Source organism: Misgurnus anguillicaudatus, chromosome 5 (assembly GCF_027580225.2).
Source record: "Misgurnus anguillicaudatus chromosome 5, ASM2758022v2, whole genome shotgun sequence".
NCBI lineage: Eukaryota > Metazoa > Chordata > Actinopteri > Cypriniformes > Cobitidae > Misgurnus > Misgurnus anguillicaudatus.
This window is the reverse complement of record NC_073341.2, coordinates 36771918-36794699: the sequence shown is the minus strand read 5'-3', so window position 1 is coordinate 36794699 and position 22782 is coordinate 36771918. Positions and strand designations below refer to the sequence as shown.

At 35.8% G+C, this 22782-nt stretch overlaps 2 protein-coding genes across 5 annotated transcripts; one reads left to right on the top strand and one right to left on the bottom strand.

Moving 5' to 3' along the window:
• Positions 1-1565: 1565 nt before the first annotated feature.
• On the bottom strand, positions 1566-4415 carry srrd (SRR1 domain containing). The gene is made up of 7 exons (XM_055167571.2): positions 4040-4415; positions 3917-3957; positions 3669-3829; positions 3484-3582; positions 3254-3405; positions 3083-3128; positions 1566-1863 (listed from the first exon to the last, which is right to left on the bottom strand). The coding sequence occupies exons 1-7, from the start codon at positions 4177-4179 to the stop codon at positions 1669-1671; spliced, it is 834 nt and encodes a 277-aa protein (XP_055023546.2). The 5' UTR covers positions 4180-4415; the 3' UTR covers positions 1566-1668.
• Positions 3703-22359, top strand: rad9b (RAD9 checkpoint clamp component B). Of its 4 annotated transcripts, none has more exons than XM_073868114.1 (12): positions 3703-3835; positions 5039-5109; positions 5267-5401; positions 7324-7420; positions 7629-7728; positions 7849-7955; positions 8547-8653; positions 12630-12694; positions 12847-12948; positions 13784-13843; positions 15919-16180; positions 22111-22359. In XM_073868114.1, exons 2-12 carry the CDS (start codon positions 5083-5085, stop codon positions 22201-22203), a joined length of 1155 nt encoding a protein of 384 aa, XP_073724215.1. In that variant the 5' UTR covers positions 3703-3835; positions 5039-5082; the 3' UTR covers positions 22204-22359. The 4 variants fall into 4 exon arrangements, with proteins under 4 accessions (XP_073724215.1, XP_055023544.2, XP_055023545.2 ...); XM_055167569.2 differs by lacking the exon at positions 3703-3835 and adding an exon at positions 4695-4922 and having other exon boundaries at positions 13787-13843; XM_055167568.2 differs by lacking the exon at positions 3703-3835 and adding an exon at positions 4699-4922.
• Positions 22360-22782: the final 423 nt, after the last annotated feature.

The following is a 22782-nucleotide window of genomic DNA, read 5'->3' as shown; positions in this document are numbered from 1 at the left end:
GTAAGCTCATTTTTCCCGAATTTAGTGTTCAAGAAAAATGTTTTGCCTACCCCATTGGCAGATTTTTTTGCTTGTTCTATGCACAAAATCACCCAAACTTGAATTAAGTGTTTAAGAAAAAAGTAAACTTAATTTATTTTTTTGCTTGTTTTAAGCACAAATTCACTTAAATTGTATATTTTTGGTCCAAACACTAGACTTATTTTCTTGGGTCGTTTTGCTCATCAAGAAAAAGCATCCTTGTGTAAGAACTTTTAGATATTTACACCAAAAACAAGACAGAAATCCTAAGAATTTTTTTCTTGAAAATCATTTTTTTCAGTGTATGTCTGGCCTTGAACTCGTCCATCAAGAATTGATTGGATAATTGAAAGTTAGGTCATGTGGCTATTTACCAATCGCTGCGATCTTTTCCCAGGTCCCACCCGCTACCATACCCCATGACGGGAGGTAAAGGTCTCAACACTGGAAAAAATTACTTCTTTCTTACTTAGTATTTTTATCTTGTTTTTAGTACAAATATCAAAAAATTCTTAAATCAAGATCTATTTTCTTGATGGGCAAAATGACCTAAGAAAATAAGTCTAGTTTTTAGACAAAAAAATACAATGTAAGTAAATTTGTGCTTAAAACAAGCAAAAAAATCTGCCAATGGGGTGAGATAAAAAATCTTGAAAAAAATTCTCACCCCATTGGAAGATTTATTTTTTCTGGTTTTAAGCACAAATTTACTTACATTGTATTTTTTGTCTAAAAACTAGACTCATTTTCTTATGTCATCTACATCTTGATTTAAGAATTTTTAGATATTTATACTAAAAACAAAATAATAATACTACGTAAGAAACTCATTTATTTTCAGTGAAGGAGATTTGTGTTTTGATTAAAGATTATAAGGGCATGTGAATTTCACGAAGCTCATGGACAAGTAATTTGTAAATAATACAATATTCCAAAACAAATTACGTTTTTTAGTAAAATTTAATTGTGACTTTAATATTTGCCCCACTCACACAGCCTTGTATGGTCATAAAAGTATACAAGGTAAGACCATACACTGCAAAAAATGATTTTCAAGAAAAAAAAATCTTAGTATTTTTGTCTTGTTTTCAGTAAAAATATCTAAAAAATCCCAAATCAAGATGCTTTTTCTTGATGAGCAAAACGACCTAGGAAAATAAGTCTAGTTTTAAGACCAAATATATCAAATTTAATTGATTTTGTGCATAAAACAAGCAAACAAATCTGCCAATGGGGTAAGCAAAAAAAATTGAAAAATTTTCTTAAACCCTAAATTCAAGAAAAATTTGCTTACCACATTGGCAGATCCCCCGCCTATTTCATGAACAAAATCACTTAAATTTGATATTTTTGGTCTAAACACTAGACTTATTTTCTTGGGTTGTTTTGCTCATCAAGAAAAAGCATCTTAATTTAAGAATTTTTTGATATTTTTACTAAAAAACAAGACAAATACACTAAGAATTTTTTCTTGAAAATCATTTTTTTGCAGTGTACAAAAGACGTCCAAAGAAAACAAATCCTATTAAGAAAATAAAAATAAATTTTTCTTCTATCAACTGTTTTAATAAAAATCATAAGAAAACTGGAAATAATGTACAGTAATATTTACCAAAACCCCAACATTATCACATTTATTAATATTTCTCAGCAGTGTTTTTCTCTCTGGATGATCTCAAGGTCTTTACAGTGTTGGTACAGTGGTTCTGAAGATTCGGTCCACAATGAATCCGCAAGTCTGTTGAGATTCTCAGGAGGGAATTGAATGAGTGCCGTGTCATTAAACACATCCAGAAATCGTTGTGAACATGGCAGAGACGTCTCCTCACACACACGGATCACCTTCAGATAGCTGAGTCAAGGCTTGCAACCTGGCTTCAGAAAAAAATCCTAAAGCTATTGGAATCGAATGTGCATCAACTGATAGTTTTTAGTCATGTGAACCACCAAAAAAGAGAAACCTCATGAGATTGCTGAGAAGTTAATGTTTGCGACACTTAAAATGTTTCTCATGGTAACATTGCATTAGAATACATACAGACAAATGGTCACTGACTTTTTTCCAACTATTTTACTGACTGAGGGCAAAACCCTGGTCTCACGGAGTTGCGTATAAATAGCACGAAGTGTAAAAATCGGGCAATACATACGCCAAATTCCACTTTGGCGTGATATGATACGCCAGTCCTTCCCATTTACTTAAACGGGGCATCTTTTTTTGTCGTTTTATTTGTTGGTTTCTCAATTTTTTTGCTTTTTTTGCCATTTTCGCTTGGGTTTAGGGTTAGAACTACTTTTTGTTATATAAAAATGACATTCTAACCCAAACCCCAACTCTAACCCTAACTCCAAGCGACCATGGCTTAAATATGGACAAAAACATAGAGAAACCTGTATATTAAATAACCTCATTAAGCAAATCTAAAATCTAACCCTAAACCCAAGCAAAAATGGTTTAAAAAACAGAAAAAAATTGAGAAACCAATAAATAAAACGACAAAAAAAAAACGTTTAAGTGAATGGGAAGGACTGGCGTATCATAGGCAAGCCAAAGTGGAATTTGGCGTATGTATTGCACGATTTTTACACTTCTTGCTATTTATACGCATCTACGTGAGACTGGGTAGGCTCGGCCCAGTCACAATACTATTTACTGGCCCGAGTGTTTCTCGAGTCAGTCCTTTATGTTGAGCCCTGTATGATATATGGCTATAAATACAATGATTAATCCTGTGTTTACATGAGGTTAATTTGATGAAATGGTCACTGTAGATACGAGTGTATATTGATGGCTGTCATTGTTTCCCCTCATTGGGGACAGAGAAGCATACGTTTATGGCACATTATTTATAAATTGCCCCTTTCTGTGTTTTCTCCTTTGAGGGCATTCTGTTGAAGCATAACCCAGGCTTGTCTCCTGGTCGGTTAGTGCACAACAACTATTTAATATTTAGGCTTAACAAAAGAAATCTCTTACTTCTTAACCTACGTTCCCCTACGTGCATGATGACACATGAAAACTAGCAATTGTTAAAACAATTTAGATAAATGTAAAGGATACATTTGAAAGGAAGCTGTAATCTCGTTCAAACTCTCTTTGTAACATTCTAAGCAAATACAATAAAAACATAAAAAATAGTCACGTTATTCTTTTATTTTGCATTTCAGCGCTGTAAGCCCATACAACTAAGCTTGCTTAAATGAGATATACCATCAAAATGACTTTACATACCTCTCTTGAAAACTAAGAAAACTGTTGCCAATAATAACAATCTTTGGCAAAGTCTGAGGCGTCCAGTTTTTCCACAGCAAGTTGTTATACAAAGCCTTCCCACAATGCATCAGGTAAAACAGTGTAGGCTGACACACTGCCCGTTTTCCCTCCTGAGAAAAAAACCTTAAACTTTATTATCTTCTAGTGAAACAAAACAGTTTTAATACAGTATGTGCATTGTTTTCTACCTCATTTTCAGTCAACACAATGAAGCCGAGCGCTCTGAGAGCATTGCACTCGGACACAGTAAACACAGGGTCATACACACAACAGCTGTCCACAGGAATCTGAAAAAGAATACCTATTGTATAATAAATATTTAAGTTTGTCTTGTAGGGTTTGTATGTGTGTGTGTGTGTGTGTGTTTGTTTACCTGAAGTGTCTCTAGAAGCAGTAACAACATTGCAAGCTGGTATCGGGCAGATACACAGGAGCCAAAGTTACCCAAACCATAACACACACAGTGCCGAAGAGACACAGCTTCATTCTCTGTGGATACTGAAGCACTGGACAGAAGACGCTTTGATAGGAGATCTGAAGGTAGATATGTAGACATGGAAAGTTGTCATTATTAAAGTCCAGCACAGTTTGTGGTTTAAAATGTAAGAAAAATAGACCAACCTTTCCATTCCAGCCAGAAGTTTTCTCCTCTGAGCTCATTCCTGTGAAGGAAAGCATAAAGTTTGATGAAAGAGCACGCGGGTACTCAGCTGTCATGTGCGATAGTGACGGACAGATGCTCACATTGCGTTTATTATCCTTTGAGTATCCACCTGGCAGTCAGAGACTCGATGAGAGTCTGTTTTTGTATTGGAGGAGTGTTTTCCTTTTCGGCCAGCGCCTTTACGACGTCCTGGCATCTGCCAGTCATCATTACAAGCCATAACAGCAAAAATGTACAAGCAAGATTAAGGCGACTTGCAGTTAGTTAACTGTTGTCAATCGGAAACACGCGATCATTCTGCAACTTCTTTCAAGCGATGGCTTCGATAACATATAAATGCATTTTATATTGATACAGGGGTGAAAGACTCATCTTTCTTTAAAACCCAATGTTATTGTGAGATGCTCATACTTCAGAACCATGCGAGTGCTTATGTGTTACACTTTAATAGTTCCGATCAGCCGATGTTCGGCATAAGCAGTTCCTAGGGTTTTTAAAAGTTTTAAAAGTCACCATAACACACTGTTAAATATTTTTTGTCAAATGTAGTATAATAATATGCTTGTAATATAAATAATATGTTTAAGGTAGGTATTTGTAATTTTTGAATTTTTCAACATTAGTCTGAAAATTACTTAAGTTAATTTTTTTATCTTGAAAAACGAACCACAGTTATTTTCTATTTTTTTTTTTTTACAATAGTTACAAAACGTTTTATGTCGTTAATTTATGTAACTCGACATCTTGGTTTGTCTTGGTAAAAGCGCGCGACTCATTCTGCTAACGTACGCGAGATGGCGCGCGCGAACTGAGGGAATCTGACTGATTATCAACTACAGTATTTTCTCACTGAAATCGCGTTTTTTTTCGAGCATTATTAATATATATTGATAATTGGAAAATTCACGAGTATATATTGCTGAGAAACAATGAAGTTTGTTATTGAAGGCAATGGTGTTAAAGGTAACTTTATGGCGCGCTTTTATTCTCTTTATTTAAATACAACTTGCAGATCAATAAATATTAGATCAGTCAGAATAGTTTATGTTGTTAATAAATGTTTGTTTCATTGTTTGCAGTGTTTGGAAAGGCAGTTCACGCGCTGTCGAGAATTGGTGATGAAATGTGGCTGGATCCTCTGGACAAAGGGGTCGTCTGTTTATTATATTTTTTACACTGTGTTTCAAAACATAGCAAGCTGCCAACCTAGAAAGCATTTTCTTATCTCTCTCTCTCTCTCTCTCTCTCTCTCTCTCTCTCTCTCTCTCTCTCTCTCTCTCTCTCTCTCTCTCTCTCTCTGTCTGTAGTTGGCTGTCAGGTCAGTCAACTCATCTCAGTCAGCTTACGGCTGTATTATCTTCGCACCCTTGTTCTTCCAGCAATATATTATGCAATCGGATGCCCAGCAGGGCTGTAGAGCTAAATGCAAGCTAAAAATGAAGGTAGTAAACATTACCACTGTTAAACAACTATCACTGGTTAACTAAGTACATTCATTGCTTTTATGTAATGAAAAAAAAAACAGTGCGCAGTTTGTACTCAACAGGTTTTAGTTACACTGCAAAAAAGACTTTCTTTTTCAGTATCCTACAAATATCTAAAAATTCTTACATCAAGATGCATTTTCTTGGTGAGCAAAATTACCTAAGAAAAAATAATGAATTTGTGCCTAAAACTAGCAAAAAATCTGTCAATGGAAAAAATCTTAAACACTAAATTCAAGAAAAAGTTTCTTACCACATTGGCAGATTTTTTTGCTTGCTCTAAGCACAAATTTACTTAAATATAATATATTATTATCAGTGACGGCCGGAGACTTCTTTTTTGAGGGTGCACGATGCAAAGCTCGTCACAACATGTAGCCCGTCATGTGTGGTTCGTCATTTCAAAACATGTGTTCAGCGCGTCAACTGAACCTATGTGCATCATGTGTCATGTCAAAATACGTGCCTGGTGCACTCACGTCTAAAGGGTTTATGATTAAGACACGCTCACGTTTGCCAGATACTCGCAAAATCTCATGGGTAATCAGATTTTAGTGTTAAAGCAACACTATGTAGTTTTTTTTACCTTTAAATAATGTCTCTAAAATTATTTCAGTGATAGAATAACTTTTAACTGGACAAATTGTACTGTTGCTGCAACCTGAGCAGCCTCCTAGCTGCTACAAGCACACTCTGAAAGTGGCGGTGGAGGGTAGGAAACACAACTCCGCCCCTCCCCCTGCCTGCAGAAGAGTGTCTGATACCAGGCACTGTTGCGCTTTTCAACCACATGGGGGAGCTGTAAGTCATTTTTACATAAACTCCATAGTGTTGCTTTAAGTTAGTGTCTTGTGAGTATTTTGTAAACGTGAGCGTCTCTTTTATCATAAATGGTTTCGAAGCGTGTGCTGCACAAGCACAAGCAACACACATGACACTCCGAACACATATTTTGAATTTGCGACCCTCGGAAGAGGAGTCACCAGCCGCCACTGATATAATTTGTCTAAACTAGACTTATTTTCCTAGGTCAATTTGCTTATCAAGAAAATTCATCTTAAATTTACCGAGCCCCTAAGAGGACATGGAGCAAAAATTAAATAAAGTTTAGTTTCGCGTGAAACTATCGCGTGCTCGCATGAAACTATCGCGTGCTCGCGTGAAACTATCGAGTGCTCGCGTGAAACTATCGAGTGCTCGCGTGAAACTACCGCATGCTCGCGTGAAACTATCGCGTGCTCACGTGAAACCATCGCATGCGCGATTTGTTAAAACTAAACTTAAAAAAAATTCTGCAGATGAAAATTTTGCGTGAGCACATGAAAGTTTCACGTGAGCACATGAAAGTAAACTAAACTATATGGCGCATCTTTTTGTGTCAAAGCCCAAGCGACAATGGTAAAAAAACAGAAAACAAATGAGAAACCAATAAATAAAATGACAAAAAAGATGTGAACAGGAAGGACTGGTGTATCATATGCACGCAAAATCGGAAATTGGCGTATCAATTGCACTATAATCCCATTGCGTGTTATTTGTACGCATTTTGGTGAGAATGGGCTGTTTGTGACGTAGGTAGCAAGTCTTATTACAATAATACCGCCCCTTAATCTGCGCTATCCAACCACGGCGCTGCCATTTAGTGCCGAGAGAAAGAGAGAGAGAGAAAAGATAATTTGACAGCACAATTGAGTTTTAATTTCAACAAACCACCATTTGCATTTTTAAGCACACACCCAAAAACTGCTAATTTTTCTTCAGGCCTACAAAGTGGCAATTTTAACAAAGAAATAATTTTTTTGCAGTGTACACTGCAGAACACACAGAAGCCCAATATATAACCATTAGTATTATATGCAAATTATTTTTGTTGTTTGTAGTGTGTGCTTCCCCTTTTCCGCTGTGGTGCCGAAAGATGTGAGATATCCATCAATATCCCACATGACAGGGTGAAATTTCGGTTTCACTGCAGACACGGTTAGTCCAGCTCTTTGCATGTGAAGTACACATTTGCGTAAATACACTCACAGGAAGAAACAGATTGTTGTTGACGGATGTAAATATGAATTGATAATGAGATGCTAGGAATGATTTCCAACGTGTAATACATGCTTACTGCACACTTACCTAATAATTGATCACATTTGTTTTAATCAAGATTTTGTTGCTTACATGTGTGTTTTAGGTATAACGAAGACCTACAATTTGGGGTATCAGGAATGTGAAGCTTTGCAGGCTGTGTTCCCATCTCATCTGTGTCCAAATGTCCTGACGGCCCAGCCCAAGTAAACAAACTTCTCCTTATATTCAAAATAAATAAAGTGCTTTTTTATAGTGCAATTTTTATTATGCGACTGAGACCGTATTTCCTCAGTTGAATGGTCTTTTGTCCTTTTCCATATTAGGCTTTTAGGCGACATTGTTGTGTTTTTCCCTGTTTCACAAGAGGAGATCACTCTTTCTGTTTCCTCTGATAAAATCACCTTGAAGAACTTCTGTGAGGAGGACAATCGTAAGGAAATTTTTGTAATGTCAACTGCAATCTGTGTTATCTCAAATTAGGTTACACCTGCACACAAAATTGGATGTGTTGGGGGAAATAGCTAAATTATTCCTGATGTAATAACTGGGCTTCCCTCGCTGAATTAATGTACACTGTAAAAAAATTCTGTAGAAATTACAGTATTACTGGGTATTACTGGCAACTAGCTGCCAGTAACTTAATGTAGATTTTACATTTATGTTATTTACTGGCAACAGTTTGTTTAAAGTTAAATGAACATTACAAATTTTCCGTCTTTATTGTCTACAGTAAGTTACTGGCAACCAGCTGCATAATTACAGCTAATTTTTTACAGTGTAGGTCACACATACTACTGTATGAATCAGATATCATATAGTAATACCTACTATTTTTAGCTCTAGTATTTATTTTGTATTGTTAGGACTATAAAGTGCTCAGTATAAGTAGACTAGTACTCTATTCTGAACAAAGCATTGATCAAATTCATTTTATTCCACCTTGAGTAAATGTATACATTTTAAAAACTACATGATATTGCTGTGTATTCAGATGTTTTTTGAATTATTTGTTTAATATCAGCCCGTATTAAAGGCATGAACACGGAGGTGTCCCTGCACCCCAATGAGTTCGAATACTTTCAGGTGGGAGTGGATTCAGCCATAACCTTCTGCCTTAAAGAACTGAGGGTGAGTGGGAATTTTTTTTTAACATAAATAAACAGAGGATACATGTGTGCAGGTTGAGTGTGTGTTTCATGCAGGCATGTTTTATTACATCTGGCTGTCCGTGTGTCTATATTCATTTTATACTGATTTATGTCTGTCACGGTATGTCCTGTAGTGTGTATCATATTCATCCCAGCATCTTCAGAGATGTCATACTGAACCGTACGAACTGTTCCTAACTAATAATCCACCCAATATAGTTATTTTTATGTTTTATGTATAATTTGAATACTTCATTCTTGATTCGGATTGGTCAATCATGTCATTCTGCATTAAAAAATATTTTGTGTAGTAAACTGCATTGTGGACTGTTGTCAGGATGACGCACTGTAGCACGTTTATCTCATAATGCAACTTCAAAATCAATATTTTTATGCCCATTTACTGTATTCATAATGAACAATCAATAAATAAGCTTTCCATTGATTTATGGTTTCTTAGGAAAGGACAATATTTAGCCAAGATACAATTCTGAAAACTAAGGGTGCAAAAATATTGAATTATATAGAAAAAAAATATATAGAAATATTATAATATAGAAAATTGCGTTTAAGTCCATAGCAACACATATTACTAATGATAAATGTATTTTTATATACTTATGATAGAACCAACATTTTTCCAAAATATCTTTGTGGAACATGATTTTTTACTTTATATCCTATTGATGATTTTTAACTCATTTCCCGCCAGCCTTTTTTAAAAAAGTTTTATGATTTTCACAAAATACCTTGCAGGAAAATTTTCGGTAACACTTTACTTGAAAGGGTGTTCATAAGAATGACATGACCTTCATAATCACGACACGACACGTGTCATGAACATGAAGGAGACCTCCTGCACATTTATGATAACTGTCATTAAGTGTCATTTTTTTCAATTATGTAATTTTTAATGCAAAGATGACATTGTTTGAAATGTCTTTGTTATGACAACTTACATAAACCAATACATCATCATTAACATGACATAATTATCAAACTTAGCTTTATAAGTTAACATTACATTAAAGGAATAGTCTACCCTTTTGTCATATAAAACTATGTTATTACCTCAACCTAGACGAATTAATACATACCTATCTTTTTCAATGCGTGCACTGTACAGCGCGTTGTGAATGTGTTATCATTTAGCCTAGACCCATTCATTCCTATGGTACCAAAAATTTTTTTTTATTTTGTGGCACCATACTTACTGGTATAACTCCTCATGTAACAGTCTTTAAATAGGGAAAACTTGGTAGTGTTTGGTAGCTTCCCTGTTTGGTACCATAGGAATGAATGGGTCTAGGCCAGATGCCAACAGATCCACGACGAGCTGTACAGTGCACGCACCGAAAAACGATAGATATGTATTAATTCGTCTAAGTTGAGGTAATAACATAGTTTAATATGGCAAAAGGGTAGACTATCCCTTTAAACTGTCATTTAAATGTCATTAAGTGTTAATATACTATGTCAAATCATTTTAAATACCTTAACAAAATGTATTTGCGGCATCCAATAGCCACATAGAGGTTAGTAGTGGGCTCGTGACTCGTTCGCTGTCGGTCATCCTGACTTCAATGAAGCACTGACAATTTAAACCCGACAAAGAGATAATAAAGAAAATGGAAGTGATCACCCGTGCCCACGTGACCGTGCATAACCAATAAGAAATAACAAAGAATTAACGCACTTACAAAATGCAACATGCACGTCAAAAGATTATACTTAACTTTACTCAACATAAAAAACTGACAACTAACAGAACAGTTCTTTCTCACACAGAGGGTTCTGAAATTTTCTGACATATAAGAAAAAACTAACAAAACAATTAATTTAATGTAATTAACTGTTTTTACAGTGATATGGACCCAACGCTGCATGGCTTACCCCATTATTGTACTGTTTTCATTTAATTGTAGGTGAATCTGTCTCCAAATGCAACAAAATATAATTTTATACATTTTAATTATTATTATTATTGAATGATTGATTTTATTTATTAAACACATGAATGAAACTTAAAAAAACATTATGAACTAAAGAATATTGATGACGTTGTTATAAAACTATTTGACAGAGTATTAACACTTAATGATTATATTTATACCACTGTAGTTGAGGTCAAGAAAAATATTCACGACACTGTTATAAAACTATATGAAAGAGTTTAACACTTAATGATTTTTTAGTGATAAATTCAATTTGTATCACTGGTAAAAAAAGTGGTCAGTTATGTTGTCTTGGTAATGTCAAGTTGTCATGACAAGTTATGATATATTGCTTAATGTTAAAGGTGCAGTGTGTAAATTTTAGCAGCATCTAGTGGTGAGGTTGCGAATTGCAACCAACGACTCAGTTCACTGCTCACCCTTCGCTTTGAAACGCATAGAGAAGCTATAGTAGCCGCCAACGGAAAAGCATGTAATCGACGGAGACGACTTAGTAAAAAAGTTTGTCCATTAAGGGCTTCTGTAGAAACATGGTGGCACAAAATGGCGACTTCCATGTAAGGGGACCCTCGGTGTATGTAGATAAAAACGTCTCATTCTAAGGTAATAAAAACATAAAGGTTCATTATAAAAAGGTCTTTATACACCCCTGATAATATAGTTTTGTATATTATTTGCCATTTCTGTCAAGAGATCCTTTTAAAAATCACACACTGCACCTTTAAGTTGGCATAACAAAGGCATCTGAAACAATGTCATCTTTGCATTAAAAATGGCATAATTGAACAAATGACACTTAATGACAGTTGTCATAAACGTGCATAATATCTCCTTCATGTTCATGGCACGTATCATGTCATGATTATGAAGATGTCATAATCAAGTAAAGTGTTACCAAATTTTCTTCTATAAATATATAAGCATACAAATAAATCAAATGAAAGAACATACCCTCTGCTGTCAAACAAACAAACAAACAAATCAGGAAAAAACATTTCATCCTATCTTTATTAATTTTGTTCTCTTTTAATAACCTCTTAAATATGGGTAGGTTTGTTGAACAAAAAGCTTAAATAATTGCACTTTTGTTAATTAATTTTGTTAGAAATCAGATTCAGAATGATTATCAAAAAATACAAGGAGTTTAAAATTAATTCAATTAGTTTTTGCTTCAGTTTTTATAAATTGTGTAAGCACGCCATTTAGTGGATAATAGCGGAATTACAGATTACCGTAAAAACTCGTAATTGGCAGGGAAATGCTTTCTCTTAATTGACGGGGAAAGAGTTAAGCATGAAAATATTTGATAATTTTGATGTATCATTGGCTCTTGCTACAAATATACCTGTGCGACTTATGTTTTGTGGTGACATATGTAAACAATACATATATGTATGAGTAAGCAAATGTGTTTTACACATAGTATAGTTTAAAGTAGTTGTGTTACACAGAATACATCTGAAAATAACAAATTATAGTTAAATTGACAAACAGCCACGAAACAACACTTTGTGATATTAAACAAACTACAAGTTGTATCCTATTGGTCAACCTTTGACCGTATTTCCAGGGAAATCTTGTGGCACTGGAGTAAGACACTGTAGTACCGACCTCCTCCACGTACGCATTGGCCATTTGCCATCACCTCTTGGCAGGCCGTATTGCATTTGTGTCAGTCAATGATTTAGTCACTCAGATGCTTGGACACTAACCAGCTAACCTGTCACAATGAGTTATAGTGACGAGCGGCACACTGCGGTCTGTACACTCATGACTGACCTTCTCAGAGTCTAAAGACAGGGTTGGATACAGATGTACGGATCAGCGTGTCCCCTGTACATGAAACTCTGTATGAGGCTGTTTTGATTCCTTGTAATTCTTCAGGTCTAACGCTGGTTGGCACTCCCGACTGTCTTTTAAATCAACTGATCTGCTCATGAGCTGGATTTATTTTGAAATTATTATTATTATTATGATTAATTATTATTCAATTGTTTGTAGGGTTTATTGATCTTTGCAGAGTCACATGGTCTACCGGTCTCTGCACAGTTTGGTGTAGCTGGACAGTAAGCTGTTATTTGATTTTTAACCCAGAAGGGACCAAAAATACACTGAAAATCAAGGATTAAATTTAAAAATAACTATTTAAGACATTCAAATACAATGAATAACAAATGTTTATGATTCAGCATGTTCTGTTCATTCTTTGCCCCTTCAGACCCATTGCTTTCAGTGCAGAAGACATGATGCTGGAGGCCAATGTCGTGTTGTCCACCTTTGTGGATCAAAACCACGAGGATCCATCTCTACATGCACCAGGGTTAGTAATTTTACACAGATTATGTGTAAGATATAATATTGGCATGATTCACAAGAATCACAACAAATTTAAAGGGCAATGCAGATGCAAAATCACAAAAACTTAGTCACCTTCATGTAGCTTTAGTGCTACCTGGGTTCCCACAAGTCCTTGAAATCCTTGAAAGTTTGTGAATCTGGGGGAAAAAATTCAAAGTTTTTGAAAATATACAAATATAGATACAGGTCATTGAAAATGCTTGAATCTATTTTATGCAAGAAGTTTTCTGGAAAAAATCCATATTATTCTCCGTGTAGTGTAGCATAATATCATAAAAATTCTAGACTTTTTAAGCACACGTGCTAAACTGTTTGCTTTAAATGCTTATATCTTCTGTATGCGAATGTTGATTCATACCAAAATGTTTTATTTGCATAGTTGTGTTTGATAAATGAAAACTTATCGGGTTACGTATGTAACTGTTGTTCCCTGAGAAGGGAACGAGACGCTGCGTCTCCCTTGCCATACTTCCTGCGTCCCTGTAACGCCGTCTTTGGCAATATTTCAGATAGTGATATACTTCCTGGCTCTTGCGTCACCATGTCTTTGTCGTTAAGCCTCACCATTGGTTGAATTTGATATAGACATTCAGACGCACACCGCAGTGACCAGCCTGAGTTCCCTTGAAAGTGAACTGTAACAATGTATCTTAAAAGGTAACTTGATGTAACCTTGCTCTCACTTGAAATGTGTCCCCACATTTAGTCCTTGAATTTGAGGGTATTGGACCTGGAAAGTCCTTGAAAGGTAGTTAACTAAGGTGTGCTGACTGTGTTTCTGTATGTCATGTGTCCAGCAGATGCAGTGATGTCACTGAAGCTGTCCCGCCTCCTCGTGCTGTTCGTATTGGTGTTGTGTGAGTGCATTATCATGATCATACATATCTGGGTCACCTGTTGCTTGTCCCACGTCATTGCGTCTTGTTTAAACAGTCTGCTGAAGGCTGTGGTTATGGCAGTAATCCATGCCTGTAATATAAACACAAATAACTAGTCCAAGTATTTTGAAAGGGCGAAGGTTTTATTTGTTGTATTAGTGCTTAGTATTTGCATAGATTTCAACAAGTTGTGTTCAGACAGAGTGTACGGTACAAAAAGGCCATTTGGGTGTATGGAAAAACTCCACAGGCTTGCTTAGAAGCAGTGATCAAAACAACAACAGAGCCTCTGCGATGCTAGGGTGCTCTTGGTGGTTGCTAGATCTTTATATATAAAAAATCATAAATCCAAACGTTGAATGTAGTGGATACCTCCAAGTGATGTTTAATACTCAGGGTAACAGATAAAACATGGCCAGCTGGTTTAATGACTGTGACTTAATGGAATGTGTGTCCCGTGGGCCTCAGTTCTGGTACACGGCCAGATCCCAACATAGTTTAGCCTTGCCCCCTGGGGCGCAATTCACATATTGAAGGAAATGCATTCATGTTTTCTTAACACGGCCTCCCTCACCGGCACTGTGTGTGTCTTCCTGTTGTCTGCTGTCCTTCACACGTCTACACGTTTCTGTTCTCGCAGCAATCACATCACTCACTGCGTAATTACACTCGGTACACTCGGTAGATTGTTTAACCCTCATAAGCCCCGATTTTCCTGCATACATTATAGTTCCGCGGGGGTAAAAATTATCCCAGAAAGTAAAAGAGTGATTTCAAAAAATATCTACATTTTTAATGATACAAATAATATTTAATTTTTTATGTTTACTTCCCATCTATACATTAATGCTGTGTTTTGGGAGATATGAAGTACTTTTTTACCTGTTTACCACTCAATTCCTCAACTACACCATTAGGTTGCCTGTAAAATATAAATTTTTTGTGAAAAATTCACATAAATTATGATCTTAGTTTGATTTAAATAGTTTTTAGAGATGGATCTAGATATTATGTGTTAAAATCGGCCCTCAGGTGTTTACAAAAAATGACAGTTTAGGAAATAAATAATTTCGACCAGCAGAGGCCCATAGAGACCCATTCATTTCACTGGATGTCGCCAACTGCTCACATCACTACTTTAGTGAAACAATTTGTGAATCTATGTTTATATTAACATTAGAAAGGACATAAAAATAATTATTATTTCACATAGTAGAATATTTTTGAAGTTTTTGATGCATTTTGAAATGTCTGTTTTTACAAAATGCCACAGAAATTTGACTGAATACAAGTGTGTGTGTGTGTGTATGTGTGTGTCTTTGTGTGTGTGTGTAAGTTTTACTGTGTCTTTGTGTGTGTGTGAGCCTGTGTGTGTGTGCACGCACCTGTGTGACCCCACCAATTTACATCTTTGTTTTGCATCTGTGGCTGTTTTTTAGCCAAATTCTCTAAAAAATGCTCTCTGTGTTATACTTTTGTCTGTTTGTGTGTGTGATTTGTCTTTTCTATTTTGAATTGGTGCTCTAGTACCAGGCCTACTTTTCTGTGTTGAAATTTTCAGATTTATAATGGATGCATTGATTTTTATTGTTTTTTAATAAAAAAAGTTTGTTTTTTCATTTCCCATTCATTTTCAATTGGGACTATTTAAGCAACATTTTTACGCCTCTTTAAAACAAGACGGAATCAAGCCAATTTTTTGAGTTTTTTATATGAATCTTGACAGATATTCTGGAAAAAGTCACAAAATCTATTCCACTGAGATGAAGGGAACCATGTTTTTAAACTCAAGAACATAAACTTAAGATTGACCCCAAGGGTCTTATTAGGGTTAAGTCAAAGTGATTTTCAGAATCAAACAACCCAAGCCAAAATACGACGGTAACACAAGCACTGTAATATACAATCCCAAACCCAGAAAGAGTAGTGTGCACTATGTTAAATCCATGTGTTTATCAGGACATGAATAAACAATGCTTAGTTCTTAATCAAAAATTTCAAAAACAGAAAAGGACAAATCTGCACCTGTGACATTATCAGTCTATATTTTTTAGGAATGATGGTGCTGTCTGTCCAGTGGAAAGCCCCAACACCCCTGCAGCAGATATCTCCATGGTGGAGGAACAGGTTGCTGATACTGTTAACATCGCTGATGAAGAATGGGTAGCTTCCAGCCAGGACAGTGAGGTCTTCTGTCCAGACCTTTATATGAGAAAGATGATTCAGCCATATCTAGCTGAAGAGACCCAGGCGAGTTTGGGTCCTGGATCTGCCTCAACTACACAAGTGACACCAGTCACCAGCCAGAATTTTAAGGTATAGAGTTTTTTTTCTCACTAGCCCAGATTGAGTTCAACAGCGCGCTGCCAGTTTTCTTCGGAAAAGCGACTGCCTTGACTTCGGAAAAGAGTTTATTATCACCTAGACAAAGCTCTGACATAAAATCAAATTGCAACATTTCACTGAAAAAATGCAGAAAATTGGAAAAAAGACAAATGGTAGAAAGCTATGTGGTTAATAAATGAAACCCGTATTGCCAACGCTATCTCACGAGAATTTGTACATATTTTACAAGTTGGCTAATTCGTATACGACCACATTTGTACGTTTTTGTACGATTTGCCTTGGTCCCCTGTGATGTTGAGGTTAGGGTTTTTTTTTTTCATGAGAAGCATACGTTTTTGCACAATTAACTTCATGTGAATTCATACAAATTAGCCAATTTGTAAAATATGTACGAATTCTCGTGAGGCTGGTATCTCTTAAAGTCCTTGTAAAGTCAATCTTGAAAATTGTTTTTGAAACACATTAAATACAGTACTGTGCAAAAGTCTTAGGCCACCATGCCACAATTAGATTTGTTTTTGCAATGTTATAATGATCGTATATAATTATTTCTCAGTTTCTTTATTAGAATACAACCAGAAAATACAGAAAATGTGTACATAGTATTAAAAACTGTATAAAAATGTAAACTGATGTGTCAAGTTTTTAGGGTAAACTCTTCTTCCGCTTGAGCAATAGCAGGCAGCTGCAGGATCTCTTAAACCTAAATAAATATAAACCTTAACTTCTAATTTTAAAGGGGACAGAGAATGAAAAACCATTTTTACCTTGTCTTTGTTGAATAATGGTAGTCTACCCACATTCACAAACATACAAAAAGTACTAGACATGCTAAACATCTCAGTCTCATAGAAATTCCTCTTTTAGAAATGTCAGCCAGAAAACAGCCCAATCTGAAAAACTGATGCTAATGACATCACGGGCATCTAACTGCCCCTCCACTTTAAAATAATTGGCTACATTTTTTGAGTGGCAGAAAAGTCAGCCAATCAGTAATGAGATTGCAAGTTAAGCCAGTAGGGGAAGCCAAATAGGTGCAAAACCACTTGTTTAAAATCCCCCACCCTAATAGAGCTTTCTGAGAGAGGTTTTTAGGAAGCTTCTAAGGCATATCAGACCCAAAAAAAAAAAATTGTCTACATGTCACATCACCAGAGCCGGCCCACCCACTAAACGAACCTTGCAATTGCAAAGGGCCTCGTGGCCAGCAGAGGGCCCCCTAAAGTCACTTAGCTAGTGGTTGAAAAAAAATCATTCATCAAAAGTAACATAAAATAAATATAAATATTCATTATTTATTATTATGGCAATGTTAAAAAGGCTGTTACTTGTTATTATAGTTATTATGAAAGTTCGCTAATAAGATCTCTTTCTTGCCGAGATTGATTGACACACAGCAAACAGCGCAGCAGCCAATCAGTGCCCGCGATCTATGTGCAGGCGAAAATCCCGCCCACAGAACGCAAAGTTGAGTTGAGCCGGATCTCTGATACAGACGCGAACTTTTGCTGTTGCTTTAAGCACAATTTCTTTAATGTTATATGTGTTTGTGCGTAAATGCGAAGTAAGTGGATCTTATTTGACTTCGGTAATGACCAAACTGTGGTCTGTTTGACTTCTCTTTCTTATATTTGCCATCATAACGTGAATTGGTTTATTAAGCTTAATAATTAATATTTGAACGGTTTAAAGTGTTAATTACTTCTGTTACGCTTATATTTCACGTATGCCATTGTCATTTCTACATATTTATGTCATTAGTGTAATTATATTGTTGGTAAACGTCTGAATTTAAAGTATTTTATGTGTAAGAGTAAACTAACTCATGCGTATATGCGTGGTAACATGTCCAGACAGCGCACTGTTGTTAAACCACCTGCTAGCCTTTGCAAAAGTGTATAATGTCACTGTTCAGTGTTTAATATTTAAACTATAGCAATGCATATGACATACAGTAGCCAGCTTTGTTAGATTAATGTTATGAATGCAATGTTAATTGTTAATCTTCAATTATTAATATTATTTGCAAGTTAATTGTTATTATCCACAAACGTATGTTTCTGTCAGATTTAGCTCATCTCAAACAAGCCTATTAACTTTTGTTATGCTAGTTAAGTAAGGGATAATATATTGTTATAGCGAATGTTAGGTACTATTAACCTTGTTTGTGGTGTTTTAGATATTATTGTTAATTTTGTTTATTTGAAAAATGTAAACATTTAAGTGTTATATTCATTATTTTATATAATATTTTATTTAAATGTTATTCTATTTACTCTATTTCATTTAAATTATATATATAGGCTGTTGTTTGTGCCTCTTAAACTCTGGTGTCAATTAATAATGTTTCTTTGATGGTCAGTGAAAGTCACTTTATCAGTCTTTTTATTCAGCAAGTTCATCAGTGTGTGTTTGTTGCGCTGTACTGCCATTCAGTTCAGTCAGTGGCATCATATTTTTCTGTTAGACATCAAACATGGAACTCAAATCAAGAACTCAAGGGGGCAGTTTCCCTGACAGGAATTGTCCTAGACTAAAATAAAAGTAGGCTAAGAGCTGTCCAAACTGAAAAAAGCTTGCACTGACATATCTTAAAATACACCAGTGCCCTTTGTTTTGCCTCAACATCCACAGAAATAATGTTTTGAGTAAGGCATTTTTGTTAAAATTAGTTATGTTTTCTAATTAAACTAAGGCAGAGTCCTGTCTTAAGATATTCCCTGTCCGGGACCACCCCAAGGTCTTTTATTGTCATTCTGTAGGCTACATGTTGCCACATAAGAACGAAATACGTACTCAGGACCAGCAATGTAAAAAAGAACATTAACATACAGTATACATAGAATAATTAAAACATAATTTATTAGACACATTTTAAAAAAAATAACATAGTAGATATAATATGTGCAGTATAGTCATAAGGTAGTCATTGCTTTTCTTTAGGCCTTACTTTAAACGGTCAAAGGGGCCCCAGACCAAATTTTGCTTAGGGCCCCCAAAGGTCTAGGGCCGGCTCTGCACATCACAGAACAAGGATAAATACTCCGTTCAACCAATCTATATCACATTTAAAGTAATTAGTCTTTTTACTTCATTCTGCTTAAAAAACGCTTAAGATGTGCCAAGAGAGGTCACACTAAACACTGATGATGCCTAAAGAAGACATTTAGTTCTGAAAATATATATTTTTTATTATTTATTTTTATATTATTAATTTGTACATATTTCCTGTATTTACTGTTTGTATCTTAAAGGAACAGTATGTAAGAATTGTATATAAATTAATCATAAAATGGCTCTGATATGTCACGAGACATTAAGAAATCATTTTCATTTCAAATACTTATATCACTGACAACAGTGGTCCGGCCCGGATATTGTCATTTAAAAAGTGGAGTTGCAGCCCTCAATTGATGTTTATGTTGTCATTTTGTGTATTGGCCACCAGTTGTGTGAATGCAGTACCAGTTTTAGCCACAAGTTTTGTGATTGCAGTACCAGTTTTGGCCACAATCCTACATACTGTTCCTTTAATGAAATAGATTGAAAAATAAATATGTATGGACATTAAAACTTCTAAAACAACAAGTCTGGTGGTAAGACTTTTGCACAGTAGGTACTGTATGTTAGAAATGTATTACTGAAACATGCCACAAAGACTGTAAACTATGTAGTAGACAGTGAATTGCAGAGTTAGATCATTAAACAGGTTTTCACCATTTCTGGAACCTCATTTAAAAAGCGTGCGTACGCACAGATTTGATTGTAAAGTGTATGCATGCACATATCCATGGCAAAGTCCATATTTATAAAAGCTGTCTTTGATGTGGAAAAGTGCAGGGTCTGAGCAGACGTATGCACTTTTGCTTGTCCGATTGCTGCAGGTTTTTGGAAATATAAGCCATTCTTGCTGCTTGAAAAGAATTTAAACAAAGAAACTCTTTTATATGTCAATGACATTAATTAGGCATCATTTAAAGGCGGAGATCTTAAACTACTCAGTTGCGCAAAAGTTCAAGATCATTTACGATTGATAGATTTCCCATCTGAAAGAAAGGGGTATGTGCGTTCTATGAATCACACGTACGCATTTTTGATAAATGATGTAGGATGGTTTCTACTCAGCATTTTATAAATAAGGCCCCTGAGTTCAGGATGATTTAGGCGATGGCTTGATGACACATTTGAGCCACCGAGGATGGCCGCGCCCCAACATAATCCTATTCAGGTTGTAGTGGTATTTGAAAGTTAAAGGGATACTCCATCGTTTTGTCATATTAAACTATGTTATTACCTTAACTAAGAAGAGTTGATACATACCTCTATCATCTTAGTGCGTGCACTGTGGCATGCGGCGGCACTTTGATAGCACTTAGCTCAGCCCAATTCATTCAATGGCACCAAACAGAGATGAAGCCAGAAATGACCAAACACACCAACGTTTTCCCTATTTTAAACAAGTAGTTATACAACCAAATATGGTGGCACAAAATAAAACCTGGTGCTTTTTTCTAAGCAGGTTAAAAAGGGTTACTATAATGCATAATGCGCCGAGTCGAAGTACTCCCAAAAGTGATATTCCGCCATACATTATAGTTATTCTTTTTAACCCGCTTTTAAAAGCGCCACGTTTTATTTTGTGCCACCATATTTGATCGTATAACTACTCGTTTTAAACAGGGAAAATGTTGATGTGTTTGGTCATTTCTAACTTCATCTCAGTTTGGTACCATTGAATGAACTGGGCTAAGCTAAGTGCTATAGCTAAGCTAACTATACAGCAACTCAAGAACTAAAGTTAGGTTAGCTTACATAACTAGCCTGCAGCCTGTTTCAACTGTGCTGCTTCAGGACTGTGGCCTATGCTGTACTTTATTAAAACATATCATTTATTTAATTAATAAAGCAAGTTGAACTCATAGGGGTAGTTTCCCGGACAGGAGGTAGCTTAAGCCAGGACCAGGCCTTAGTTTAATTAGGACATATAACTAGTTTTAACAAAAATGTCTCACTAAAAACATTACTTGTGTGCATTTTGAGGCAAAACAAAGGGAACTGATGTATTTTAAGATATGTCTGTGCAAGTTGTTTTCAGTTTGGACAGCTCTTAAATTTATTTTAGTCTAGGACTAGTCTAATCCCTGTCCAGGAAACCGCCCCATAGTGGTTGTTTCCCGGACAGGGATTAGACTAGTCCTAGACTAAAATAAATGTAAGAGCTGTCCAAAATGAAAACAACTTGCACTGACATATCTTAAATACATCAGTGCCTGTTGTTAATGTTTTTAGTAAGGATGTTTGTTAAAACTAGTAACATTTCCTAATTAAACTAAGGCCTGGTCCTGGTTTAAGTTAATCCCTGTCTGGAAAACCGCCCCATAATGACTTTGCCTCTATAGATCAACCAAAGGCAGGGTTGGCTTGCCTTGAAGGTTTTATATACAAAAGTGTTTGCTATGTAGAAGCTCTGCAGAGGGAACGATATAAATAGGGTGGCCATTCGTGCCAGTTCCGCCGGACACGTCCCGAACATGTTTTCGGGTTCGTTCTCCGGAAGTCGCGTTGCTCGACCGCATACGTCATCGAGGTTCTCACATTTCAGTTATAATACATTAGAAAATTAAGATTTATTTATTTTAAGACACAATCATTGTAGTTTCATTCTTGAAATGTAACGGTTGCTTTTCTGAAATTAAACCCGAAATATTAAACCTTGATGCGGTCGACCAACGTGACTTCCGGAGAACGAACCCGAAAACATGTTCGGGACGAGTCCGGTGGAACTGGCACGAATGGCCACCCTAGATATAAACCTCATGTTTACATTAACACCCACAGTGTAATGTGCAGTTCGGGGAATTAAAATGAAGAAACTAAAAGTTTATTTTGTCTCACATCAGACTCTGCTCTTTGGGGCTGTATGCGGCAATAGAGGTGACAGCATTTCTGAGGATTTCCCCAGTCTTGTGTGTGCCAGTGATACAGAAGACTAGGCGAGGGACTCGGGTAACAGCACAAAGTTACCTCACACAGGTAACAGTACTGCATGGATACATGGACAGTAATTGGAAAACAATTTACAAATGTTCAAGCCGCTGTCGAGGCAATTAGAAAACTGTTATGATATTTTATGAAATGTACTGTAAAAAGCTATTCTGTAGGCTGGATGTTGAAAATGTGTTTGCAATGTACAAAATATTAATTGTCATGTGTTAATACAACAACCATAAAGGGATGCAGAGAGATGAAGTGTAAGTTTCTCATTTTGTGATAAAACTAAGCTTAAATATGCACCTAACCACACAGTTCATCTGGGTAAGATCAACAAGGAGAAGCTTTGTTGAGGCTTTCAGAAATGTTGTTAGGCATGAAGAACTCGGTGTTCCTTGCGTCCTCCTTTGAGTCACAGAAAGCATTGACTCACCGCTTTAAAATGCTGGGTTCGGCGCTCAGATATCTTAAAACAATCTTACATAAGACTACGTTAGAGCTACATTATCCAGAGGCTTGAGTTTATCTCGACTGTAATACTTCTGAATTGTAAAACATCATCTGAGAAGCTTGATGCGTTT